General features: G+C 49.0%; 1 protein-coding gene across 5 annotated transcripts in view; it reads right to left on the reverse strand.

The window, feature by feature from the left end:
• Positions 1 to 25,348, reverse strand: part of LOC119387573 (phospholipid-transporting ATPase ID) — a 148,863-nt gene that overhangs the window by 67,871 nt on the left and 55,644 nt on the right. For all 5 annotated transcript variants that reach the window (XR_007415432.1, XM_049413548.1, XM_049413550.1 and 2 more), the window contains exon 2: positions 4,209 to 4,311. Coding sequence is in view for 4 of the 5 variants with exons in the window: in XM_049413548.1 (XP_049269505.1) it covers positions 4,209 to 4,245 (37 nt within the window). In the remaining variant the exon portion in view is untranslated. The remainder of the gene's footprint in view (positions 1 to 4,208; positions 4,312 to 25,348) is intronic.

Raw genomic sequence — 25,348 nt, forward strand, 5'->3', positions numbered from 1 at the left:
GAAGATGGATACTTGAAGGGACGAGAAGCCGTTGAATAGGGAATACGTCGCTGGAGCCCGCAAGCTTCGACAAGAGGACTCGTCTTCGTCATGACCCTGACGAAGATGAGTCCTCTTGTCGAAGCCCGCGGGCTCCAGCGACGTATTCCCTGGTCAACGATTTCCCATCATTCTATTTATAGTATCTCCTCAGGAGCGCACGCTCGGTTTAAGCGTGACTGTGAGTGTACACTTAAATGGCCCCTCACCAGCCTCTGAAAAAAAAAATAAAAAAAAGAACGAGCGCGTTATTCTCTCCTGGCGTTTCTCGTCTTTCTGACGCACTTCGTGACGTAAGAACAGTGATTCACGGGACGTCACTACGGTACATACTCTCGATTGGTCCACATACGCGAAATATCACTTGTGAATTGTCTCCTACACTACATGCAATGCATCAGCCCACCCTTTCTTCCTTGTCTCGCATGACCATCGAGCGCGATCAACTGATTTCACTTCATTTTGTGCGCTTTCGACTGCGCAAGCGGAGATAACAGCGCGTAGCCGACAAGCGCGAAATCCTGATAGGCTCAACGCTTAGTGCTGATATTGCACACGTGCTTTATGAGGAAATAAGTGGCGAGGAGAAGATATCGCCTGTAGGAAGGGTAGTGAAGGCGAGAAAGAAACCACCTCCTCGTATTTGAGCGCGGGGTGGTGAGGGGCCCTTTAAGCCGAACACGAAAAAAAGACAGTAATAAAAGAGGGACCTCGAAAAGAATGAATGGGTCCGCGCTAATGAGTCCGTTTCCATTGGTACTGCCTCTCTCTATAAAAACTGCTCATCGTTTCGTTGTTACACGGCAGCGAAGAAAAGTGCAGTCGCAACGTCTGGGTCTAGAGCGTAATAATATGGCCTTGTGCAGTCCGCATTCCGGTTAATTAGCGCGTGCCCCAAACAGCATGACCCCACTTCTGCTTCGCCCCGAAAAAAACAACAACAAACATATTTAGCAAACAGCAGGCTTAGCGCCAAGACATAATTATGATCGACGCAGAAACAGCAAAAAAAAAAAAAAAAAGAGAGGCAGGGATCGAGCGCGACTCTTTGCTGCAATTTATAGCAACCAGCCCCACTGAGTCACGCATGAAGTTCCCTCGGAAGACTTTACAAGAAAACAGCCACGAAAGGGAACAACTCCGTGGAAAGTGTTCGTGGTTGTGAAGAAGTGAAAAGATCCAAAACGGGCCAGTTCTGACGGCAGCAACTCAAAAAGTAAAATTACACATGCGCGCATAAAGCGTTTCTTTTAAAGCACTAAACCTTCGAAACGCAGAAATATTGGACATACTGTACCGAACTTTTCAATGTTTTCTTTTCATGTTGTTTTCTTCTGCAATTCATAGCGGCTTCATCGAGCAAAACGGATCTTTTCACTGATGCGTTGTTACGACGGTACAGTGCACAAACGCAGCAAGATGCGTTAAAGGGGCTACTTCTATATGTACGACACCCTTAACGTAACGTAAGCTCCTTAAAAGCAGGAAAGGCTGTTAAGGATTCCGATAGAACAGCCGAATAATGAGGTATGCAACCAGGAAATGCGGCGTATATCAAGAACATCTTTCAAACGAAAACCTCTAACGCAGAAAGTTCACTGGAAAAGATCCAGATTGTGTCCCGAAGAATGGGCCTTGCTCAGGAACAACCGCAAAATGCATGGCGTCGTTTGTGAATGGGAAATAGCCCTTCCAGTGATGTACAACCGACTGTTATGGTACTCACTCACTCACTCACTCACTCACTCACTCACTCACTCACTCACTCACTCACTCACTCACTCTCTCACACACACACGCACACGCACACACACTCACTCTCTCACACACACACACACACTCACTCACTCTCACTCTCACACACACACACACACACACACACACACACCACACTGACACACACACTGACACACACACACACACACACACACACACACACACACACACACACACACACACACACACACACACACACACACACACACACACACACACACACACACACACCGGAAAGCAGTCCAGAGCTAACAGGAAATTTTTTGCTTGTGTAATAGACAACCAGACCACTTCTGGACGTCCGTCTGTAACTACAGATAAATAAGTAAAAAAAAAGGAAAGTCCGCACAGTGCAGGTCTTTTAGACTATTCAGTGTCTCAGAGAACGAAATGAACTCCATGCGAGTATTTGCACCAATCATTCCATTAAACAGCTTATGAGCACTTGTTAGATGCAATGGTATAGGAGCGCGAATTAATTGAAATGAAATGAACTACATTGTTTCCCATAAAAAAAGGAATTCCGCGGTTTCCGTGCAAAAATGTTGCGCGCAGGCCATTTGAGCAGCCCCAAAACCCATCAAAGGCAAGAGAAGGCAGCGGCCGCTCGCTTGTGAGTACAGAGGTGGGTGTACGCACCAATTTACAAAGATCTATACGTAGACGAACATTACTTCGAAATCTACGTGCCAATTACGGTAATGAAAATTATCGCCAAGAAAAAGTTGACGCTCGCTGATGTTGCCCTTTATAAACGACGTGCATCACTGAGCGAGTGGTAGCAGGGAAAAGTTGGCATCGCAAATAAACGAAATTACTTTTTGCCATTTAAGTTTGCTAATTGTTTCCGAATGTCTGATAGAACGGCACGAAATGAGAGAACGTTGCAAATAAAAATTTAAAGAACGCGTTCATGAATGCGGTAAAGTAGGCAAAATGCGTTTAACACTCAGCCTCCCTGTAGAGGCGATTTGGTGCTCCACAAACTGACCGACTCGCTTTGAGTGCGAGTCAAGTGCTCGCTTCGAAAGATACATAAGATTACAATGCAGCCGATATGGGCGAGGGGATGATATAAGTAAGTGTTCGTTTCAAATGGGCGTTGTACTTCGCCATTTCTGCCTGTTATCGTTGCCCGGAACAAGTGACACCAAAGTTGCGTCTCCACGCGGTAGTCATTGTGATTGAAGTGAATTGCGCATTCTCGGGAAATCAACGCCGGTGACCCAAAAACGCGAGCATTGCGTGCGTGTAAGTACGGCACTCCATCTCACCAAAGCCGTGCATTACGGCGAGGTATAGCGCTGTGCATCACTCCCGTTAGGCAATTATTAAGCGAAACCTGAACACACGTTCGAACGAAAAAAAAAAAAAAATGGCCCACACCCGTTGCGCGATACTAATCCTTCTGTGAAGCTTTAGGAACCACTCTTTTGAGAACAAGACGCTACTGGGTATTTTCAACTCACTTTCTGTAATGGTGTACGATGTCGACGACAATAGAGAGCTTTACTGCCGGGGCCCCAAGGTGGCTTGCGTACGTAAGCCCTTGTGTTCAATGTATTCTCCATGGGTGCGGCCGGGGGTACAAAGAAACGCAAGAGCCTGGGTACGCAAGAGATTGGGGACCCAACGGCTAGATGTCCCCGGCACTAAAACTTTAAGTGTTAAATTAACTTTGTTCCGAGTAGAGGTATTCCTTAGCTGGGCTCTAACCGGAAGTGAGCCGTATTGACCAGAAGTTGTTTAAATGAAGACCGCAAGTGAGCAAACTATGATAGGAAAACACCAGCGAGAATTACCTTTTGTGACCACAAGTGTGCACCAGAAGTAACGGGACGGACGTGGAATAACGGAAGTTAAAAATGAACCGGAAGTTAAGGGACGGAAGTGAGACGGGGCGTAAAGGGGTCAGGGAAGTTCGACGTAAACGCAACATTGTCTTTATTCAATATTAATCCAAATGAGTGAACTGTTTTCTTTGTGGTTCTCTTTCCTACCTGGCTGATGCTTTCGCTGCACTACACGAGGCTGGTGTGGAGAAGCATAAAAAATAAAAGGAGGGAAAGAGAGAGTGGGTTATGAAGGGGTTAATCGACAGCCGCCCGTTTGTAGTCCGAGGCCATAAGGAAATCCATACGGATTTCACAGAAAGGAACGCTTCCAGATGAAGAAAAATTCGTCCTGGCCCGGGGATCGATCCCTGGACCAGGACGAATTTTTCTTCAACTAGATGCTTTCATTTCTGTGAAATCCGTACGTATTTCCTTGCGGCTTCGTGCTACGAACGGGTGGTTGTCAGTTATCCCTTTCACAACCTTTGCGCCACCTTGCGCGATTCCGCAGAACTCATTTGCAAACGGCAGAGTTGTGGGTGAATATCGGGTGCTCACCTTGGCGGACCTCCCGAGCCCAGCACGCAAAGCCCATGACTGGCCGCTGTCCTCAGCCATGCAAGGGCACACCGGCGGCTGCTCGCATGCGCCGCCGCTCAACCTGCGATGAACATATACAGTGGGCTCGTTGAGTATAGAGAACTGAAGGCGGGTACGGACGCAAGTTTGCGACATACAGCAAGGAATAGGCAGATCGTTTGAAAAGTGGCATACACTCTAAACCGCTACACAAATAACTTAGATGGAGAAAACAACAATGCTGGTTAAACTACTACAGAAAATAGACGCCTTCTTTTAGTGGCACGTGCAACGAGTGACACACTTGTCTCTTTTCCAAGCACGTCCAGTCGAGCAGTTGCTTCAGGTTTTCCGAATATTGAGGAAATGGTCTCGTTCAAGTTAGGAGTTATATTGGATACATAGGATATCGGAGCATACGTTTACTTGAAATAATGGCCAGTCAACTGTCAGAATAATTAATGAAAACTATTTGAAGGAGTTTATTGAAAGAGCAAACTTTTTCTCGTGAGCAGCTGCGATCGCTGCGGCTCCTGGCGGAGCGGATCTCAACCACGCGCTTCTTCTTATGTGGCCTCTGAGATCCGCTCCGGCAGCGCGCCAAACACAAGCTTGACCCAAGGAATACGCCAGGGCAGACTAACGCCGAAGCGCGAGTGCCATTACCAGACATCTGCGTCAAGGGTTAAGGTCGCCTCCAGATTTTTTCATTTCACGCCAGAACCAAACATTGTTTCGCATTTCTGTGAAATAAGAAAAAAAAGTGAGCGGAAAACCTGAGAGGCCGCGCAATAAGAAAGTGGCGAGGAGGGCCGCAGCCAGATAACCACGACAAACTCAAGAAGAGGCGGTTAGAAAAAGAAAGCTTATATAGTTTCGATGATTGACTGCACCAGGACGCTTAGGTCGAGGTGACCGAAGATCGTCCGGATAACGTTGATCAAGAGAGCGATTCGTTGGGCAAGTTGGTGATCCATAATGTTACTAACAGCGCAAAAAAGGACGAAGGACCAGGAAGAAACACAGACGAGCGCTGACTTACAACTGAAGTTTATTTCCGAAACGAGACAGAATATAAGGAAACGGCACGTGGACAAAAAAGATTGCAAAGCACTTATTTGCAAAAAAACCAAAATAGTGTTGTCAGCCCAGATCACTTGCGGTGGTCATGCGCACGGGACATGTACCGAACTTCTTTTTCCATCAAGGCAATGGACGGGACACTCACGCACTTATCGCCAAGTTTCGCGATTTCTGCAGCCTCAATTATTTCCCGCGTTAATTGAGAAGCAGATCGCCCCACCACACGGCACCTCTCGAATAGGGGTTTACACTCAGCAGAGTCACACGTGTTGCAATGAAGGGCTAAGTGCCCACTGTTCATTTGCCGAACATTGTTGCTATGTTCGCGCAACCGTTCGTTCACACATCGGCCAGTTTGACCGACGTACTGCTTTCCGCACGTTAGCGGGATGCTGTAGATCACGCCCTCTACACATTCCGTGTAACGGTTCCGATGCTTCACCTGGCAACCAGGTTCCTTCTTTTCTAGAGAAGTGGTTTCCCACGGTCTAAAAAAGATAGCCAAACGCGTTAATGTTCGCGTGGCATTTAGTGCCCCACAGAAGCTTTCCAGGTTGGCTGCAAAAACCACTTCTCTAGAAAAGAAGGAACCTGGTTGCCAGGTGAAGCATCGGAACCGTTACACGGAATGTGTAGAGGGCGTGATCTACAGCATCCCGCTAACGTGCGGAAAGCAGTACGTCGGTCAAACTGGCCGATGTGTGAACGAACGGTTGCGCGAACATAGCAACAATGTTCGGCAAATGAACAGTGGGCACTTAGCCCTTCATTGCAACACGTGTGACTCTGCTGAGTGTAAACCCCTATTCGAGAGGTGCCGTGTGGTGGGGCGATCTGCTTCTCAATTAACGCGGGAAATAATTGAGGCTGCAGAAATCGCGAAACTTGGCGATAAGTGCGTGAGTGTCCCGTCCATTGCCTTGATGGAAAAAGAAGTTCGGTACATGTCCCGTGCGCATGACCACCGCAAGTGATCTGGGCTGACAACACTATTTTGGTTTTTTTGCAAATAAGTGCTTTGCAATCTTTTTTGTCCACGTGCCGTTTCCTTATATTCTGTCTCGTTTCGGAAATAAACTTCAGTTGTAAGTCAGCGCTCGTCTGTGTTTCTTCCTGGTCCTTCGTCCTTTTTTGCGCTGTTAGTAACATAACGTTGATCAGTTCCCTCATGTGTATGAGAGGATCACGCGTACTTGTAGCAGAGCGCGATGATATCCGAACGCTTGTCAAAGCATATTCACAGCTACGGCAGTGATGAAAGCGAAAGCCTTAGATGCCTCATCAAACGCGAAAACTGACCATCAGCATCAACGTGCGAGAGGAAAAAAAAGTGATCATGTAATGACGTCATCATGACGTCAAAGACCGCCAAAATGTGTGACGTCACTGGGACTTCACATAACGTGCCGTCACTGGCGACGTTATCGCATGACGCCGTTGCTTAGTCAAAAAGGTGCGGTGATACCGAAGGCACTGCAATACCACGAGAGGTGCAGAAAGATTCCAATTCCTCCGATCCCGAAGGCCGTGCAATGCTTTCGGGAAGAAGGGGGGAGGGGTAGAGAAGGGACAACACAATCGACTGAAAAGAAAAAAAATGGCTTTCGCCTTCGAGTTGTCTTAGTGACATGCATAAGTGCCCATGTGACTTTTTTAAACACTTGGCCCCGGGAAAGTGCCCTTTTGCAAACTCGCGCAAGGCGACACAGCGGAATGTTCCGCCTCGCGTTAAAAGGCACTCTAGTCGCGCTCCTTCGACGGGCACACATGCGGCGACGCGCGACGAACTCTTTATTCTCTTTCACTCGAGCCACTTGTTTGCTCCCGTTTAAAGAACGGCCTCCACCGTTCTTTTCGGGCGATGCTGTCTATCAAGAGCGATATACGTGCGTAGCCTACCCGATCAGACAAAGCACGGTGCTCCCTTCGTACATACGTTATGACCTTTGGGTGAAGAAGAAAAAAAAAAGAAGAAAGGCAGATAAGAAAAGGGTCTTGTTTTACGCAACGGGAATTTTTTCAGTCGCAAAGAGGAATAACGCAGAAAAGAGAGAGACAGAGAGAGAGAGAGAAAGAGGCGTCACTTCGGAAAGCTCGAATAAAAAAAATAAAAATAAAATAAGAGCGAGAACCACTTTCTCAAAATGAGCGCAGCTCGGGCTTTTCGACGGAGTAGACCGTGATCCGCTGCCATAAGCAAAGCATATCGAATTCGCGTGTGTCTATCGTTTCCATTCACTCTCCCCCTCTCCACCGTCTCCCTTCACGAGGCGGTTTTTGCGAAATAACCAGTGAGGCCGCCGCCGCTAACGTCGCGGCCGTGCGCCAGACGGCTCTTCTTGGAACGAGCGATTCCGCAACGGATAGACGTTCTCGGCACGCAGCGCGCTCGCCGAGCAGGGCTTTTTTACACTTCTGGCAGCTCCCATGGGTCGCCTCGTCAGATGGAGCTGACGACGACAGTGCAGTGAGCCGCGAAGGACGGCGTGCGTCAGCAGGTGTATCACAAAGTGGCAAAGCGATATGACAGCTATCGTTCTGCGCAGCATTCTCTTATCTATCCATCCGTCCGTCCGTCCGTCCGTCCGTCTATCTATCTATCTATCTATCTATCTATCTATCTATCTATCTATCTATCTATCTATCTATCTATCTATCTATCTATCTATCTATCTATCTATCTATCTATCTATCTATCTATCTATCTATCTATCTATGTCCGCCTGTCGACGCCAATCAATCAATCAATCAATCAATCAATCAATCAATCAATCAGATCCGTCCGTATGTCTCATCTACAAAAACAATGATCAGTCGATTTTCTAAACTAAGCTTCGTAGTACTGCAAAGTTGATAGTGCGATAAGGCATACTATATCCTACAACACATTGCGGCGAAACATATTTGTGTCGTAGTAAAGTACAACAAAAGTGAAAAACGGCACTGGCACGCGGTCTTAGTATAAAATTATATTTGGGGGCAGGTTAGGATTTACGGCGTGGAGGCACCGCCCCCTTTGGCCCGGCCTACTGGCAGCGCAGCGCCTGTTTCACCTGCAAGCGACTGCGCGGCGGTGGTTGCGACGATCGAGCGGCGCCGCGACGAGCGGACGCCACTGCGTTTCGCACGCGCTGCTACCACGCGACCGCTGCCGCTGTGATGCGCAGTGGCTCCTCCGGAACCGCCCCTGTGACGTGCTCCTCGCGTCACTGCTCGTGGAGGCTCTACCAATGGCGGACGCTCTGCCGCTATCGAAACTCTTCCAACTCCTGCCATAGCCTCCTACGCAAGAGCGCTATTCAGAAGTGGTATACTGGACATTGTAAAATTCCGCCATATTGTCGGATTCCGCCACTGGTCAACTCTGATTGGTCCAGAGAGCTGATACGGCCTCTCTGATTGGCTTAAAATGCCGTCATTAGAAAATTTGACAATATGGCGGAACTTGACAGTCTTCAGAATGTCACCCCAGGTTTTTGGGCTCGAGCGACAGCCGCCGCGCCGCATTTGGAGCAATATCGCTGTCATGTGGAAATGGCTTAACGAAAGACGCAGCACACCTGGTTTCGAGCTCTTAACGGCTTTCGGCGTAAACAAGTGGGGAGCGTTATTGCTCAATCGCACGAGTGACCGCACAAAATAGTTTCTTGCAATATCCTATATGGCGGTCGGCGTTGCCAGCGCGCCCCCCTCTGCAAGCAAAAGGGCACAGGAGTGTCTTCGTTTTCCCACAACGATTCACATCGCTCTGTTTACATAACGGGCTTTTAATGAACGTCGAGCACGACTCCTGTGCCACGTGCTACCTCAGCACGCAGTGTATATACACATATAGACAGCCTCCAAGGCGCACGCCGCCATTGTCCGTTGACACGCAGACGACAGCGCGAGGTCGGAGTTCCGTCAAGTCAACACGGCTGCGAGGTTCATTAAGGCGGAGCAGTGCACCGCCGTCAATACAGCAATCGATACTAATGAGAGACGGCCGCCGCGACAGTTGGCAGCATAGACCGGCGGCGTCGATATATCCGTTGTCGCCACCTGCAGTGGCTATACTTCTTTACGTGCGCGGAGGGCCAACGGACGCTGCATGCGCCCGCGGCTCAATTTCCTCGCGGGCCGTGCGCAAAGATGGTGTACGTCGAAAACGTCACGCGTGCCGTGTGGCGAATACAGGCGAAGCTTATGACGTCACAGGGGCTTGGAGACTCTCGCGTGATTTTTTTTTCTTTTTTTCAGTGTTCGATGCAGCGATATGTTCGACTTTCGAGTCGAAATTCATTCATTTGAGCTGAGAGTACTGTCATGGGGAATGTAACAAAAGTAAACAACTAAAGCCACATTTGCCAATGTACGACCACGGCCAAATATTGCCCTCCTCGCGAACTCTATCAAAATACCCCCCCCCCCCCCTTTCCCTTCCAACCCCTGCCCTAACCAAAAAAAAAAAAAAAAAAAGAAAGACATATGATACATAGTGGCAGAGAGAGAAAGAACGTGCGTGCGAATGCCTTAATACTCGCTGTGAGCTGTCAAATGATTCAGAACTTTCTGCCAACTCTGTGTAACCTCGTTGCTTTTATTTTTGCGTTTGCTTTCCTGTTTTCTCGGCAACTTTCTTTTTCCTTGCCACCATGGAGCTAAAACGTCGCTCAGGACGTGTAAGTAAACAGAGAAATGTACTTCCATCACTTCATTTTGGGGCAGGGACATTCTGGATAAAGCTTTCAAAAACTAATACTTGTTAGTCAAAACTGACTCACTATTTATATTAAACGGTCCTTCAAAAAAAAGAAAATCGAAACAAGCGGGCAGACAGTGTGCTGCGGAGCACAAGCCAGTGTCTGACTCGGCACCGCTAGCGCCCCACAACGGGGGCACCGCAACACAAAAGCGTGACCAGGGGCGCGACCTCCGTGATCCGACACACGCTGTTTCGGAGGCCACGCGGGAAGTCGGCTCCGAGGAGCGCGGGGATCGCACAATGCCTCGCCGTTAGTACGAGACGCACGCGCGCGCGGCCTTCGTTCCGGGCATTGAAAGACTGAGAAGAAGGCAATGCGGCGTCGGGCGCCGCTGTCAAAACAAACAGCGCGCATCCACTCGGCGCCGCCGAATGGGCCCCGACTCGGTGCACTCAAGTGGCCCACGCAAGTCTGCGCCACGCGCGCTAACAGCGAGAAGAGAGGGAGGGAAGGAAGGAGGAGAGAAGGGGGAGCCCTTTAGCGATTGAACGGCCGCGGGAGCGCAAAACACCGCGGACGGCGGGCGCCCGATTCGTAGAAGTGAGTGCGGGGGGCCAGAACCCTTTCGCCTCTTCGCTACGACGAAGCCAAGAGGGTTGGCACTGCGGCTCGAGTGTCTACGCCGCCATTCCCGGCCGCACGAAAGCTATCGAGCCACGGGCGGAGTGTATCGAAAGCAAGCCGATACAGGGGCGGCACTTCGCCAGCCTGTCGGGTTGCGTTATTCGCAGCCTATAATATAACGGAGTTGTGCCCGTCGGCACGTGCGAATGCGACAGCGAAAGAGAGTCATATTACGAGAGCTATTTGTTTGAAAGATGGCCGAGTTGAGTTATATGCTGACGTTACGGAAAAGCCAAGCGCCCGTCTCGTGCGCACCGCGTCTGCCCTTCAGCGACGCGATGCTCGGTAGATCGGTTTACAACTGTGGACCATTTTCGCGAAATGCTAAGACGACATTATTTCCTCGCCATTTAATGTTGACCCATACAGCTCTACGTTGCGCCGCTAGAAACAGATATCGCCATCACGTTTTCTCGATGAAAAACAACAAGTAAATGCCATCACCATGAGTAGTACATTCAAGTGCCTCAGTCTTGCGCACACAGATTTCATTTGCTTTTAATGTCCTTTTGTTTTACAGCGAAAGCTGTTATGAGATCATTTCACCGGCCGTTTTTGGCGCCGTAGTTGTCCGCCGCCGCCGCCGCCGCCGCCGCCGCTGCCGCCGCCGCCGCCGCCGCCGCCGCCGCCGCCGCCGCCGGTGTCCGTAACCAGTATCGCTCGAAATAAGAAAAAAAACTAAATAAGAAAAAAATTCCAGGATGGAACGAGGTTCGAGCCTGGGTCCTCTGCGTGGGAGCCCAGTATTCAACCTCTGAGCCATGCCGGTGCTTGAAACTGCTTTGCTAAAAGGTCCTATACAGGCTTCATGTCGGGAAGGAACCACATTAGCGTATGCAATATAGCGTGGTAGATGAGTAAAATAAGCACCAAGCGTAGCACAACGCGAATTCTGTAACCAGGCGTCACACAATGCGAATTGCGCAACGAGTAGGTTGTTGAATGCTTCCAGCCCATTACAAAGGGCTCTGCAATATTTCTTCATCGTCATCAGGCACAACATCAACAAAGTGCGCATAATGTCTTACATGCGTTAGCAGGTACCAACGCTCTCCGTAGAATGGCGAAAAATGGCACAGTGCCTGCTGCCCTACTTCTCAAAAATTACAATGATTTATAGCGTAGTGGGTTCCTCGCAAGCGCACTTGTATTGTTTGCCAAGGAAGCACATAAGCGCATGATCCACTTCCTCGGGGTCTCAGTAAAATTACAATGATTTATAGCGTTGTGGGTTCCTCGCAAGTGCACTTGTATTGGTTGCCAAGGAAGCCCATAAGCGCATGATTCATTTCCTCGAGGTCTCAGTAAAGTTCTTCGCCCCCCCCGTCTCTCTCCCACGTCAACGTATGTTATACAGCATGACGGGAGAGGGAAATAGCAACCGGGCGTCACCCAATGCAAATTATATAACTGGTTGGCCGTTTAGAGATTCCAACCCAGGGCTGAGGCATAATTCTTCATCGTCATCAGTCGTCGCGTCAACAAAGTGCACATAATGCCTTACAGACGTGTAGTTGGTGCCTCGCTTCTCCGCAGAATGACGAATAATGGCTTATTAGGTGCTTCCCAATTTCACAAAAATTGTGATTTATGGCGTAGTGGGTACCTTTCTAGTGTACTTGTATTGTAGCCCCAAGAGAGCTTAAAACGGGCTCTAGAAACGCCGCTCTTCCAGCTTTCGCTGTGACTGTGCTGCGGTTTCAGCGCAGGCCTGGCGTTTTTACAGTGAAGCCGTGTATGGATAAGTTTTAGTGCATGGCGTCCGCGGACAAAAAAACGCGTAGAACAACAACGTTCGGCGAACCGATTTAGCTCAACTAATACAGTGCCTTTGCGTCGGACAAACTGACATGGCGTAAGAGTAAACATGAAAGTGTACGATGTCGCCGACACGGCAGAATTACGGGAACAATTTTGCCTAAAAGGCAAGACCACTTGATTGAGACATCAACGCCATGCCATTTTTGTACTTTAGAAACAACGGCGTTTCTTTTGTACTACAGAACTTCATTTTGAGACCGCCGCTGACGAGATAATAAGCGTCATGCGCAAGAGAAACACCAGAGCACTTGAGCGTATGTCTCTGTATTCGCTCCATATAGTCAATATTGATAATATACAAATTCGCTATAGCAATATTGACCATACCAGACACATCATATAGTCACAGCTTCGCTGGCTTCCATCTTTACAGCGTAGTATATAGAAGGACTCTGAATCTTTTTGTGTCGAATACGTCTTGAGTTTTTACATGCGCTTGGCACACCCGATACTGTCGCTGCCCTGCTTTCCCCGTAGACTAACGATTTTAACGACCCGCTATCGCAGCAATGCAGCAGCTGACGCACCAAAAGGCGGTTGTATGTATAACGCAATTCGCTAGACCCGCGCGCCCAGCGCTAGATTGAAATACCGCAAGATGCTACGACCTAAATTAATAAAAGCACGTACACCACAATATAATATACCGGCGTTGAATGTCGCAAGCCGCAGTGGGATATCGAAGAGGGAAAGGAGGCCGGATCCACCTTTCCTAGCCGATGAAACACACAGACTGAATGCGATATAGTCATAGAGTAAGCGCTGAAGCCCATCACAGAAGTAATTTCTCACTTGTCCAAAAGCTAGGAGAGGAGAAAGAGGGGGAAGCGTAGGAGAGGAGAGGGCGATACATATCACGTACTGTACGGGAGATCCGTTTACGCCGGACAACGGAGACGTGACAAGGTTAGACTAAGAGGAGCTACGCCCCTGCAACATGGTTGATTCCTCCGTCATAGGAATCGGTATAACACAAAAGCAAAACGGGTCTTTGCAGAAGTAGTTGAATGTTTACTGTACATTGATAAAAGAGAGCTTGCTCAATGTCTATTGGTGTTTGGAAGCTATAGCACCATTTAACGTGGATGCACCCAAGTTGACGCTTGGTGGCACATATCCATCCCGACGACTAACGTCCATGATCAACGATTAGACAAACCTTTGTGGTAGCTGTATTAGTTAGCGGTGAGAGCGTAATCAAAGAAAGCGGTGTGACAGCCAGAAGAGCGTCGACTAAGGTCCATTTCGTTGCCATTCCGCGGCATGTTAAAGAGTAAACAGAACACCACGGCCAGACTAGATGGAAACGGAACGCGCGTCGTGTCTCCCCTCTAGCCCGGCCGCGATTTTTCTCGGGGCGAGCGGAACGCGGTGTTACAGCCAGGCGAGCACGGTGTAAGGGGAGGCAGGCGCGCGGCGCAGAGCTATTTTTAATATGGATACTATGAGCGGGGCTGAGGCTTGGGCTAAGTCGCCACCTCGCGGTGTATTGACAAAACTGAACTTCTGCTAGTGGAAACGAACCGAATGGGACGGACGCGTAGCAGCGACGCGTTGCAGGAGCTAATCGCGAAGGCCACGGTCTGATGCATTACTTCACTTTACCGCTCCCAGACGGCGACACCACCCCATTATGGTATAAAAACTTTGAGCAGTGGATAGCATACCCGGCATCTGTTGTCAGGAACCGAGAGGTCGTGGGTTCGACTCCCGTTGATGGAACTTTTTTTCTTTCAGTTTTTATTTGCCATCTGATCGTGTGCATTTTTTCGACGTCATTTCCGTCACGGAAATACGTCACCGAAGTCTTGGTGGACCCTGGCACAAAACACTTTCGTGTTAAAAGAAAAAGAAGAAGAAACTGTGCGTCATCGCCGCCATGAAAACGAAGAGAACTAACACACATTACATGCAATGTCACCGCGTATATATGTATATGCACCGTGATCGCGTATCTGAGAGTGAGAAATGTTGAAGCGGAGACGTTACGCGGTAATGAAGGAGCACAGGGAAGGTACGTTAAAAGATCTTGATTTGACAAGTATAATTAATTAATAGATTATATCGATGTTTACGAACGTATCTGCGGAGCGGTATCCTCGGTAAAGGCAATGACGATGATTACCATTTATGTCGCGTACTTACTGACAAGGACGGATCAAGAACCGAATGGCAGCTGCTTATTGGCCTCGAGATCTTGGAGTGGCGCCCTCTCGCGTGTGACGTCAGAGCGGGGACTCCGCTCGCAACCGCGCTGCAGCAGCCGCTGCTCCTGTTATGCGAATCGTCTGCTTCAGGCGGAACTTTGTCGAACGAGCAGCCTCGCGACGGTCAACTAACGCCTACGACGAATGTTTTCGAGTGTAATCTTGAACTTGTTTTAGTAGCGGCCCAATCGACAGGGCCAAGAAATCCCCCGGATGGCCGACGAGTGCGCCGATGCCACCGACCGCATTGCTGGTAAGAAAGTGAAACCATGTGTAAGTGTTCTCGCTCGTTATCGTGTTTCCGCCGTACGATACTAATTAGTTTTGGGTGCTTCTTTCGATATTTCAGTAAGCGTGCCGTTCTCCAGCATCTATAAGTATGTAGATAAAGCTTGTGAAAGGTCGCGGTGCCTCATCGAGGGCGAGGCGGTGTACGACGCAGGCCACGTTGTTGAATGCGCGGTCGAGGCCGTCAACGGAGATCGCATCACCGTCGCAGCTCTCGTCCTGCAAACAAGTGCGCAAGTGCCGCCTTGTTGCAAACCCCTCTGCCGATGCCCATGATCGCAGTTTGTCTCGTAATGTTGGTTCAGTGACAGCGATATTACGTCGTAGTTCATATTAACACCGCACAGGGCCGTCGCAAGGGTATTAGAATATAATAAATAGTTAATCGCTAATTATACCACGCACAGGGCTACAGCGATTAACGTGGCAAAGGCAAGCTGGGTCGAGTTTCACGCTACGCAGCCTAACGAAAAGCTTAAAGAGCTTCGCTTTTAAAAAAGTGTCTGCCTCAGGTGAAAACTTCTAGAGAATGTGCCCTAAACAGCGGCAACAGGTTTCGCTTATGACTTTATGATAAGCAGTCCGCTAGGCGCGCGCTTGCCTTCATAAGTAAAATACGTATGTACGCCATCCAAATGCAGCCGTAGTCTCAGACATCCTGGGCCGCTCAGCTGAGCTCACGAGGCGCGCTTTCCTGCGAGGCGATTCGGAGGCCGCGTCGTCGGCTCCTTGTAGGGGCCTTCGCGGCAGGTTGTGGGACGGCACCGCACCTGGTGTAAGTCGCCTATGCTTATAGCCTGCGTGCAATAAACGGCTTAAGTATTGGCGAGGTGCTTAAACACGGTCACAAGCTTACCTAAGAGTGGCGCGTACGGTGGGTAGCAGAAGTCACTGTCCGCGAAGTGCTTGCTGCACACGATGAAGGCGTGGGGCACATTCCCATTCTTAGCTTGACGATACACTCCTTCTTCAGCTTCGGGTCCTTAGGGTAGTTGTGTAAGCTAACGCCTTTTTCACGAGCGGAAGAAGTACACTGAGGCACAGAGCAGTACTTCACCATTGCGCAGCACTCGCCGCGGAGACAAGGGGCCGCAATTCTAAGAAACAAAGAGCTGTAGTTCTAAAAGAATGTTAAAAGCAGTCCCAAGGTTGTTCGAACAGCGTCAGTAGCCACCATACGCAAAATAACCAATTGAACTGCTTTTTTGTTGAGATTTACTACAACGGTGGTTTCAACACGGCGCTGGGCCTACGTAGCAGACGAAAGCGCGCGAATCCCCGCTCTGACGTCATACAGTCGCCGTTCGCAGCGCCGCCATCGGTCGCACACCATGCCAATACAAGAGGCAGCGAGCTGACCCCTAACTTTGTTGTAAATCTTTTTTTTTCTACATAACGTTGGTGATGCTGCTGCTTTTAAAGTACCTCTTCATTCCGATATAAATACGCAAATAAAAGGAAGGACATTAAGTGCGAAAGCGGCTCTTTTATACTAAGCCTCTCACTCCTCGAAGAGAGAATTACGAACAGCGGCGCTTCCCGAGTTTATAATCCGCTCATTAACGACGCGGCCGGTATAGATACGGCTAAATGCGCTCTTCCACGCGCACCGTTCGGTTTTCCAGCACGACGAACCGTAATGGCGAATCCCCGCGCGCCATGCAACGGAACGGACGGCAGGGCGCAACACACATCGCGCTGAAAGCGCGACGCGCGTGTTGCTCGTCGTTTGAAATGCGCTCTTCCACGCGCACCGTTCGGTTTTCCAGCACGACGAACCGTAATGGCAAATCCCCGCGCGCCATGCAACGGAACGGACGGCAGGGCGCAACACACATCGCGCTGAAAGCGCGACGCGCGTGTTGCTCGCCGTTTGCACCCGACGCGCAAAAGCTCAAACCCGTCGCAACAGCACACACGCACCACCGATAAACCTCATGGAAACCGCGTCAACACTGTATAGCAAACGAACGAGGAGATGCACCATAAGAAAACAGCGATCGCTGTGTGTGTGTGTGCGTGCGCGCGCGCGCGCGCGCGCGCACACACACACACACACACACACACACACACACACACACACACACACACACACACACACACACACACACACACACACACACACACACACACACACACACACACACACACACACACACACACACACACACACACACACACACACACAAGCACGGGAGCGTAACGGGGTCCCGACAGAGCTGACCTGAATGAAAGATTAAACGCGCCCAGTGGTTCACCCATCTCGTCCCTCTCTTTGCTACTGCGGTGCGCGCACCCATTAGACTCGGATGCGCTCGGGCGCGCGGTCATTAGTCCGGGGATGCGACCACCGCGGGCGCACTGTAATATACGAACATACGCACGCACGCACCACGCACACCAACCACTCGCGGCTCAGACCCCACATGTAAGGGGGCGACTCGGCTCTCAAAGTGCAATGCGCGGTGTTTTGTAGCACATTTATTTACGCTGCAGTCACCGTGCGCTGGCATGCTGCAGCGCGTGAAACGGGGGCATGACCCGTCCGCGCCTGGCCACCGCCGCCTTCCGCCGCTTTGTTGTGCCGAGAATTAAAGAGAAGCAAGCGTCCCTCGGTCGGATGGGACGGCGTGCCCCCGACGCTGACGCAGGGCTCGCGTGGTTGTGAGTTCTTTCTTTCTTTCTTTCTTTCTTTCTTTCTTTCTTTCTTTCTTTCTTTCTTTCTTTCTTTCTTTCTTTCTTTCTTTCTTTCTTTCTTTCTTTCTTTTCATTCGCAGCATTCGTAAGCGTCGCTTATTTACCGCAATGGGCGCGTTAGAGAACAATTACTGTGGCTTGACTGACTTACGTGAACTGTCCCTGGTGTTCTTTAATGTATATTTTTTTTCCACTGTCGTGATTTTCGCGAATTGTACCATATGTGAAAAGGTAGCCGGCGCTATATAAAAGTACTAACGTCTCCTAAACAACATACAATAAAAAAATATTACTACGCGAGTTCGCCTCTCGCACTAAGAAAGATAGCGATGAGAGAGAGAGAGAGGGAATATCTTTCTTTCTTTACTTGTTCACTTTTGTTTTTGGGAAACCACCTTTTTTTCTCCCTCCCCCCCCCCTTTTTTTTTTTCGCTGCAGAACTTATAGAAATGGAGTAACCGAGGTTGTATAAAGCTCAAACTCTCCACAGCAAGCCAGTTAAAACAGAACAGAAGAGGGAGAGAGAGAGATAAAGAGAGACGCTGCCCGAGCCGGCACGCTATTTCAGGAAGAGCCGCTCTTGCTTGCCGGGCAAGTGCGGCAACTGCGATGCGGAGCGCGTTCTTTTTTCGGCGCACTTGGTGATGGTGAATGAAACGGCCACTCTGTGTATACTTTCCGTTGCGAAGAAAGGTTGCCTAAGCGATCCATTAAGCTCGAATAGCGGCCGCACGAAACTTAGTTAAAACCGTTTTGTCGTTGGCTATGCTGGCACGCGATGTTCGCGGACACACTGCCGAAGCGATGAGAGCGTGATGATGAGCAACAATAGATGTCTGTGCAAGCTAGAACTCAAAAGAATGGCTAGTTACATCGCGATCGAAATCGAACCCTCGTACCGTTATTATTATGATGCGCGGTGCTTTCGGTTTCGACGGTTACATATATTTCTGGTTATTACCGTCATCCATGTATCTCCGAATCGACGATCTGCTTAGGGGCGGGCCACCAATGGAAATATCGACGGCTGTCTAAGCGTTAATGTTATTGGTGCTCCTAAGCACATGAATGATATATATTTAGGACGGGAACAATCAGAGCTAGAAACGGGATGGTGAAACAACGACAGACAAAAAAAGGCGCTGATCTTTCACCGTCCCGTGTCTAGCGCTGTTTGTTCCCGTTTTAATCATGTGCAAACCAGCCCAGTTAGCTGTCCTCCTGACGATGTACTTTGTTTATATTATTTCACGTCCAAGCTTCAGTCAAACAGTTACAAGCTTCGCCACATAACACCAAAGCGCTGAGGCGAAGCACCCAACTTTCCGTGAACCCACAAGGGCTACTCGTTTGGGGCTAAGCAAGCGCATAAAAAAGTTGACGCAGGGCGCATAACCGTGTCATCAGGTTATATAGGCCACATGGGCACCAATAACGTAAACACGAACAAGCAAGGCGTCTCGAACCCACGCAAAGTGTCTTGTCACGCGACATCTTAACCGCTATATATAGATATGCCGACAGTTGCACGTCACCACGTCACGGCAATATCGTGACACCTTGTCCTCGGTATGTGCCGCGCCGAATCGCGTGGATCGTCTAATACGCTGCCAGCGACGTCTGCGCGCGTGCGTGTCTGCGGGTTGGGGAGGGGGGGGGGGAGGTACGCTGCCGAGTCTGCGCAGGAAGACTTCCGGTATCTCCGCATCTCCGCACCGGAAGTAAGATGAAGATGCCCCTATAGACCTCTAGGACGAACGTGCGTCTTCCGCGGCAGCGTGACGCGCAGATGACGTATACATCTGTGCCAGTCGCTGTCGGTCTCTGCAAAGAGACTAGAAAGAAAGGAGGGTTTGGACAAACCTGGCTCTTGGCGACGCCCCTCTACCTCTATCAGGCAAGTTCCGCCAACCAACTCTTTCTTGCCGCGTTACTATAGTCGCGATAAGCACTGTTTTGTTCCACGCAAGAAGGACTAGATGTGAACGCGCTGACGTGTCTGAGCACGACATATATGTATACCTGGATATCTGAGCTACAGCGGTAACATAGCCCGAAATTCGCCTCCCACAGAATTCGACCACCTGTTTCCGCAATGGCCTGGAATCGAACCCGCGTCCTCGAGCTTATCAGTGCGACGCCTTACCTGCTAACCTACCGCGGCGTGTCCACAATATCACAGTTCTATAGGAACGCGTCACGATCGACGATAAAAACACGGTTTTAAAGCGGGTCAGACGGTTTTCTTCAGTTTGGCGCACCGTTTCTTTCTGCCTTCAAATTTAACTTTATGTGACAACACTACGTATATAAAATTGGCTACCGCACTTGAGTATTGTCTGTAAGCAGTCGTCGATTTTCAAACCCACTTCGTGGTCTTATTATAAAAAATATAAAGAAAGAAATTAACGAGAAAATTTTCACACAGCATCACTCGACAGTACCTGTTATAAAAGCACTGCTTCCCTCTTCGTTACTAACAATGGCCCTTCATTCGCCATAGAGGTGAATGCCTGAAAGGTTTGAAAGAGTAATACTTTTCTACAACGAAGCGTTGTTCTTTTAATGTTCGTTTAACAATGCTGAAATCACTCAATAGCCAGAGTTGCGACCACTATTTGAGCGTGATCGCAGGTAACTTTTCAAGCGTTTCGAAACAAACCTTCGATGCACTACGAAGCTAATGACGAGAGCCAATAATTTACTTGAACACGCACTTAACGTGCTTTTAAGAAATATTCAAAAATAAAAAAAATAAAAATAAAGAAAGAACACAGATATTAAGCTAATGCCGTGGACCATAACAACACGATCAATCAGCATTTTTCTTTTTCTTCCGTTCCGAAAAAAAAAAAAAAAAGCTGGTTCACGTCCGATGACCGGCAGTTATTAGCGCAGGAACGCAGTGTTTGCCGAGGCGTGTAACTGGAAAGGTGGAACAGCCCCGAGCAAGTGAAAAAAAAAAAAAAAGAAAGAAAGAAAAGTCCTCTGGGCGTTCTGCAAAGCAAATAGCACCGCCTGGTTTTCTAATCCCTCTATCGTCAATGCATCCATGCACGCCCTTCCCAATCATCATATGAAAAAAAAAATCTTTTTCTTAGTTTCGTGCTTCTCAATAACGATTCCGAGAACTACGTACGCGGAACTCGGTGCCGGTAAACACGACCATCAACGTGATTTCGGAGAAAGAAAAAGAAAAGAAAGAAAGGAGGACGAAGGGCGGGTAAACGCGCCTTTTAGTTAGCTTTTTTTTTTCTTGGGGGGTGGGGGTGCGGTGCTGTGGGATATGTTCAAGGCAGCAACATCACCGTGGGTCATGTTGCTGCCTTGTAACCACCCGCTCGCTATTTATTGCACGTGGCTTTACTAGCGCACGTAGGCGTTCGCGACTCGATCGCACTAACATAAACATACCGAGCTCGGTTACACACAAATGAGAGAGCCACGCACGAAGCCGACGCGAACGAAGCGCGCACGTCCACTGTGTGTTCGTAAGGAGAGGGGTAAGAGGGGAGGGGAGGTTGTGTAGTTAGGGAGGGTGGTGCCGCGCTTCGCTTTTTCCACGGCGAAGGAAACAGCAGTGTCTCGCAGTACAAGTCGATGGGCAGAGACGATCGCGCAATGTTTTGTGTTTGCCGAGCGAACCGCGCGGCGATTTAAGCGGTCGGAGGAACGGACGGTCGAGGTTTTTCTTTTTTTCCCCGACGACTCGGTTTAATGAGACGGCAAAACAACCGAGCCGGTTAATAAGAGGGTCACGCTATATAGCCAGCGTCGAGAATGAGAGGAACGAAAGAAAAACGTAATAAACGTTGTGTGGATGGGGGAGAAGGAAGAGGAGGAGGGTGGTGAAGCGCGAGTGGAAGTATCGGAAAGTGCGGTGCACGCGAAATGCTCCGCTTTCCTCAGCAATCGTCATCTTGTGAGGCACACTGTGATGCACGTATACCGCCATTCGTGGAATCTGCGGCTGCCACCACAACGAGACTTCTTTCTCAGCTATACAAGAGCGCATTCCCCGAAGAGCAGACAAAAAAAAAAAAAAGAAGAAAAAGTAGAAGATAAGAATGAAGCACCACCAACACCAACAACAACGAAACTACATGTAACTAGTAGTATAGTCCCGAATGGTTGTTGTTTTCTTGGGGAATACGAAGTGGGGAAAGGAAAAAAATCCTGGCAGCTTCGCATTGGTGGCGCCAAGCCTGAACGGGGAGCGCAGCTCGGTGGCCTTCCTTGTGTCTCTCTATTTTTTCTTTCTTTCTTCTCTTTCTTCGTCTTTCTCTTTGTTTCTTGTATGTGTTTCTTTTGTACCTTTTTGCTTTCTATTTCTCTCTCCCTATTTCTTTCCTTTTCTCTCTCTCTCTCTAGCTTTTTTTTCTTGCTTATCACTCTTTCTATCTTTATTTCTCTTTCTTCCCTTCCATTCTTTCTCTCTTTCCTTTCTTTCTCTTTATTTCTCTTTCGGTCTTTCTTTCTCTTTCTGTGTTTTTCTATCTTTTTATGTACTTATTTCCTTTATTTCGCTCCAGTTTTCTTTCTCTTTCTTTCTATCGCTTTCTTTATGTCTCCGTCTCTTTCTCTCTATCTCTTTCTCTTCTCTCTCTCTCCCTTTCACGTGTTTCACGTGCTCCACTTCGCCGAGCAGAGTCTTCCTTTAACGCTCGCACCCGCTGTACTCGGTAGTGGGGCTTTCCCAATTCCTGTGGAGCATACCCATCCTGTGGTTTGCTGCGGACACCAAAGTTTTTATGGCTGGCTCAAAAGCTCCGCTGTTAAAAGACAACGCGAACCCCGAGTCCACTTGGGATGCGACAATGGAATTTCGGAGCTTACTTCCGTATATCTCGCGACTAAAGAAACAAAAAATGCCCCCACCTCCCCGAAGGGAATCGTGAGGAAATGCGAATGCATTTCTTGCGCCGAGAGTACACGGCGTAGTAATTTTAATGGCGTAAAGCTGTACACATCGACGCGCTCAAGTGTCTCCCTTTTGGGCGCCTCTTTCAACGAACGCTTCCTACGTGCGTTCGTAATCACCTCAGGGATGTTGCCACCGCCTTCAATGCAGCACAGACGCGTTTAGAACACGCTGTTTTCAGGCTGTGCCACCTCCTTGGGCTGTGCCAAGGCAGCACAAACGCTACAAACGCGTTTCAAGCACACTGCGTTGAGGCGGTGGCGCAGGGAGGAGAGAGAGCGAACGGCGAGAGAAGGAGCGGCGAAGCACTGCACCTACCCTCTCCACACACGCGGCAGCTCCGCCGAGCTCCCGCGATGCGAGCGCCCTCACACGCCAGAGCGCGCTCCTCCTCTCCACTCACTCTCCGCTAATCCGCCCGCACCACCTGCTCCGCTTGCTAGGGGCGTGGATAAGCGCGCGCGCCCGCAGCTGTTGCTATGGGAGAGGGAGTGAGAGCGGAGAGGCGCGCGGACAACGCCGGATGCCTTACATAGCCCGACTAAGAAATGCATTCGCATTTAAAGGTTGCCCACGTCCTTCGTGGCAAACGCTGAGGACGCGATGCGACACATCTTGCGTACACAGGTATTACCTGCACACCTTCACTGGTTCAATTCGTTGAGCGTCCGCGTCTTAATCGAGAAGGCTCACGTTCTACTCGGTATGATGTGCCTCGTTAAGCAATAACTAGGCCTACAACGGTCATGGTAACCTTATAGCATTAAGCGCGCAAACTAATAATTCCGCGCGCACGGCATCGCAACAGGACGGCGAGTTGGGCTAGTTGGTAGACGTTTATGTTGAAATATTATTTTGAAGTGCACCGAAGACACGGACAATGGAAGTGGACAGGACAGCGCTGTCCTGTCCACCTCGATTGTCCGCGCCTTCGGTGCGCTACAAACTAAATTTTAATCATGAACGTCATCGTTCCCACAGAAGAAAAATCACAGAAAGCAGGCTACTCCTCATACACGCGCTTATTGCAGAGAAGCCAGCTTTGACAAAAACAACTTTTTCTAGAATCACGTCCACGCTCGTTCGTTCGTTCGCACACACACACGCACGCACGCACACACACACACACACACACACACACACACACACACACACACACACACACACACACACACACACACACACACACACACACACACACACACCTTTCTCTCTCTTTCACACGCAAAGAGAGAGAGCGAGAGCGAAGAGGTGCGCCAACGCGCCATTCGTTTGAGCATAGGGTAAAAAAGTGCGTGCGTGCGTGCGTGTGTGTGTGTGTTTGTGTGTGTGTGTGTGCTCTAACATTTGAAGGCGAAATCCTGCTTCACACACGGTAATGCATTAAAGGGACACTAAAGAGAAACAATGAGTCGGTTTAGGTCGATAAATTGTGCTCTGAGAACTTTAATGTCGTTAATTTCGCCATCATAGGTTTATTAATACAGGATAAAATCTAGTTCAAAGTTTCATTTTTAAATTTCGCGCCGAAATCTCCCCGCGTGACGTCACGGAGTTCAAAGTGTATTTATCGTACCACGGCCGGTCTGGAGGCGCGCGCTCGCGTACCACGGCCGGTCTGGAGGAGCGAGAGCGCGCCTCTAGACCGGCCGTGATCGTACTTTGGCGCCATTGGCTCAACAAAATTACCCCAAACTTGGTACGTTAAGTCTATGGCCCCTTCAGAGCACAATGTACTTGAATTTTACCGATTGGGAACAACGTAGTCCCTAGTCGGCGCCGTCAAAACATCTGACGTCACAGCGAATGGTGCGGAAACTTCAAGGTGGCGTCGCCACCCACATTTTGTTTTTACGCGTTTTCTCGCTTACTAAGCGTCATCTCGCAGCAAGCGTGGTGTTTTTAGTATCGTGAAAGTACTGTACTAATATGAGAAGAATCGTTTTGCTCTTTAGTATCCCTTTAAGCTTTGCAATCGGGGACCAGATACAACGAGCCACAGTCTGCGAGACACGCATTAAATTACCTCGACGTTCTTAGTCGATAAAAAGAATAGACAGAGAGAGAGAGAGAGAGAGAGAGAGAGAGAGAGAGAGAGAGGGAGAGAGAGAGAGAGAGAGAGACGCAATAGGAGACTAAGCACAAGCGAAGAAACACACAGGACGAGCGCTGTCCTTCGCTGTCGTGCACTGCTTTTAACGCGATAGCGTTAAAGAGCTCGTTTCGCAGAAATACCGGTGTCGGTGTCGTTGATTGCGAGCAAAAATCAGCGTTGGTCGTGAGCGAAAAATCGAGACAATAATAAAAATGACCGCATCTCCTCTAATGTGAATCATGACGAGTGGCGAAGCACTGGGTATCGTACCGGTATGTCACCGTACGTCACCCGCGCGCTGCCACCGCGAATGCAAATTGAGTTACATAAAGTGTATGTATATATATATATATATATATATATATATATATATATATATATATATATATATATATATATATATATATTATATATATATATATATATATATATATATATAAATGTATTTATTTGGTTCCTCTTTAATGCTCTTCTATTTTAATCCTCCTGTTATAATTCGTAGATCGTTTTGAGTTCTGGATTCCGGTTTCCCTTCATTATTACTGCTTTGTGGTCTGTGAAATGGAGAGCCAATGGTTCTTCAAGTGGATATAATCTAAAGTTGGCAAAGACAAGGTCTATGCACGTTCCTCGGGTGG

The sequence above is a fragment of the Rhipicephalus sanguineus genome, chromosome 3 (genome assembly GCF_013339695.2).
Source record: "Rhipicephalus sanguineus isolate Rsan-2018 chromosome 3, BIME_Rsan_1.4, whole genome shotgun sequence".
Lineage (NCBI taxonomy): Eukaryota > Metazoa > Arthropoda > Arachnida > Ixodida > Ixodidae > Rhipicephalus > Rhipicephalus sanguineus.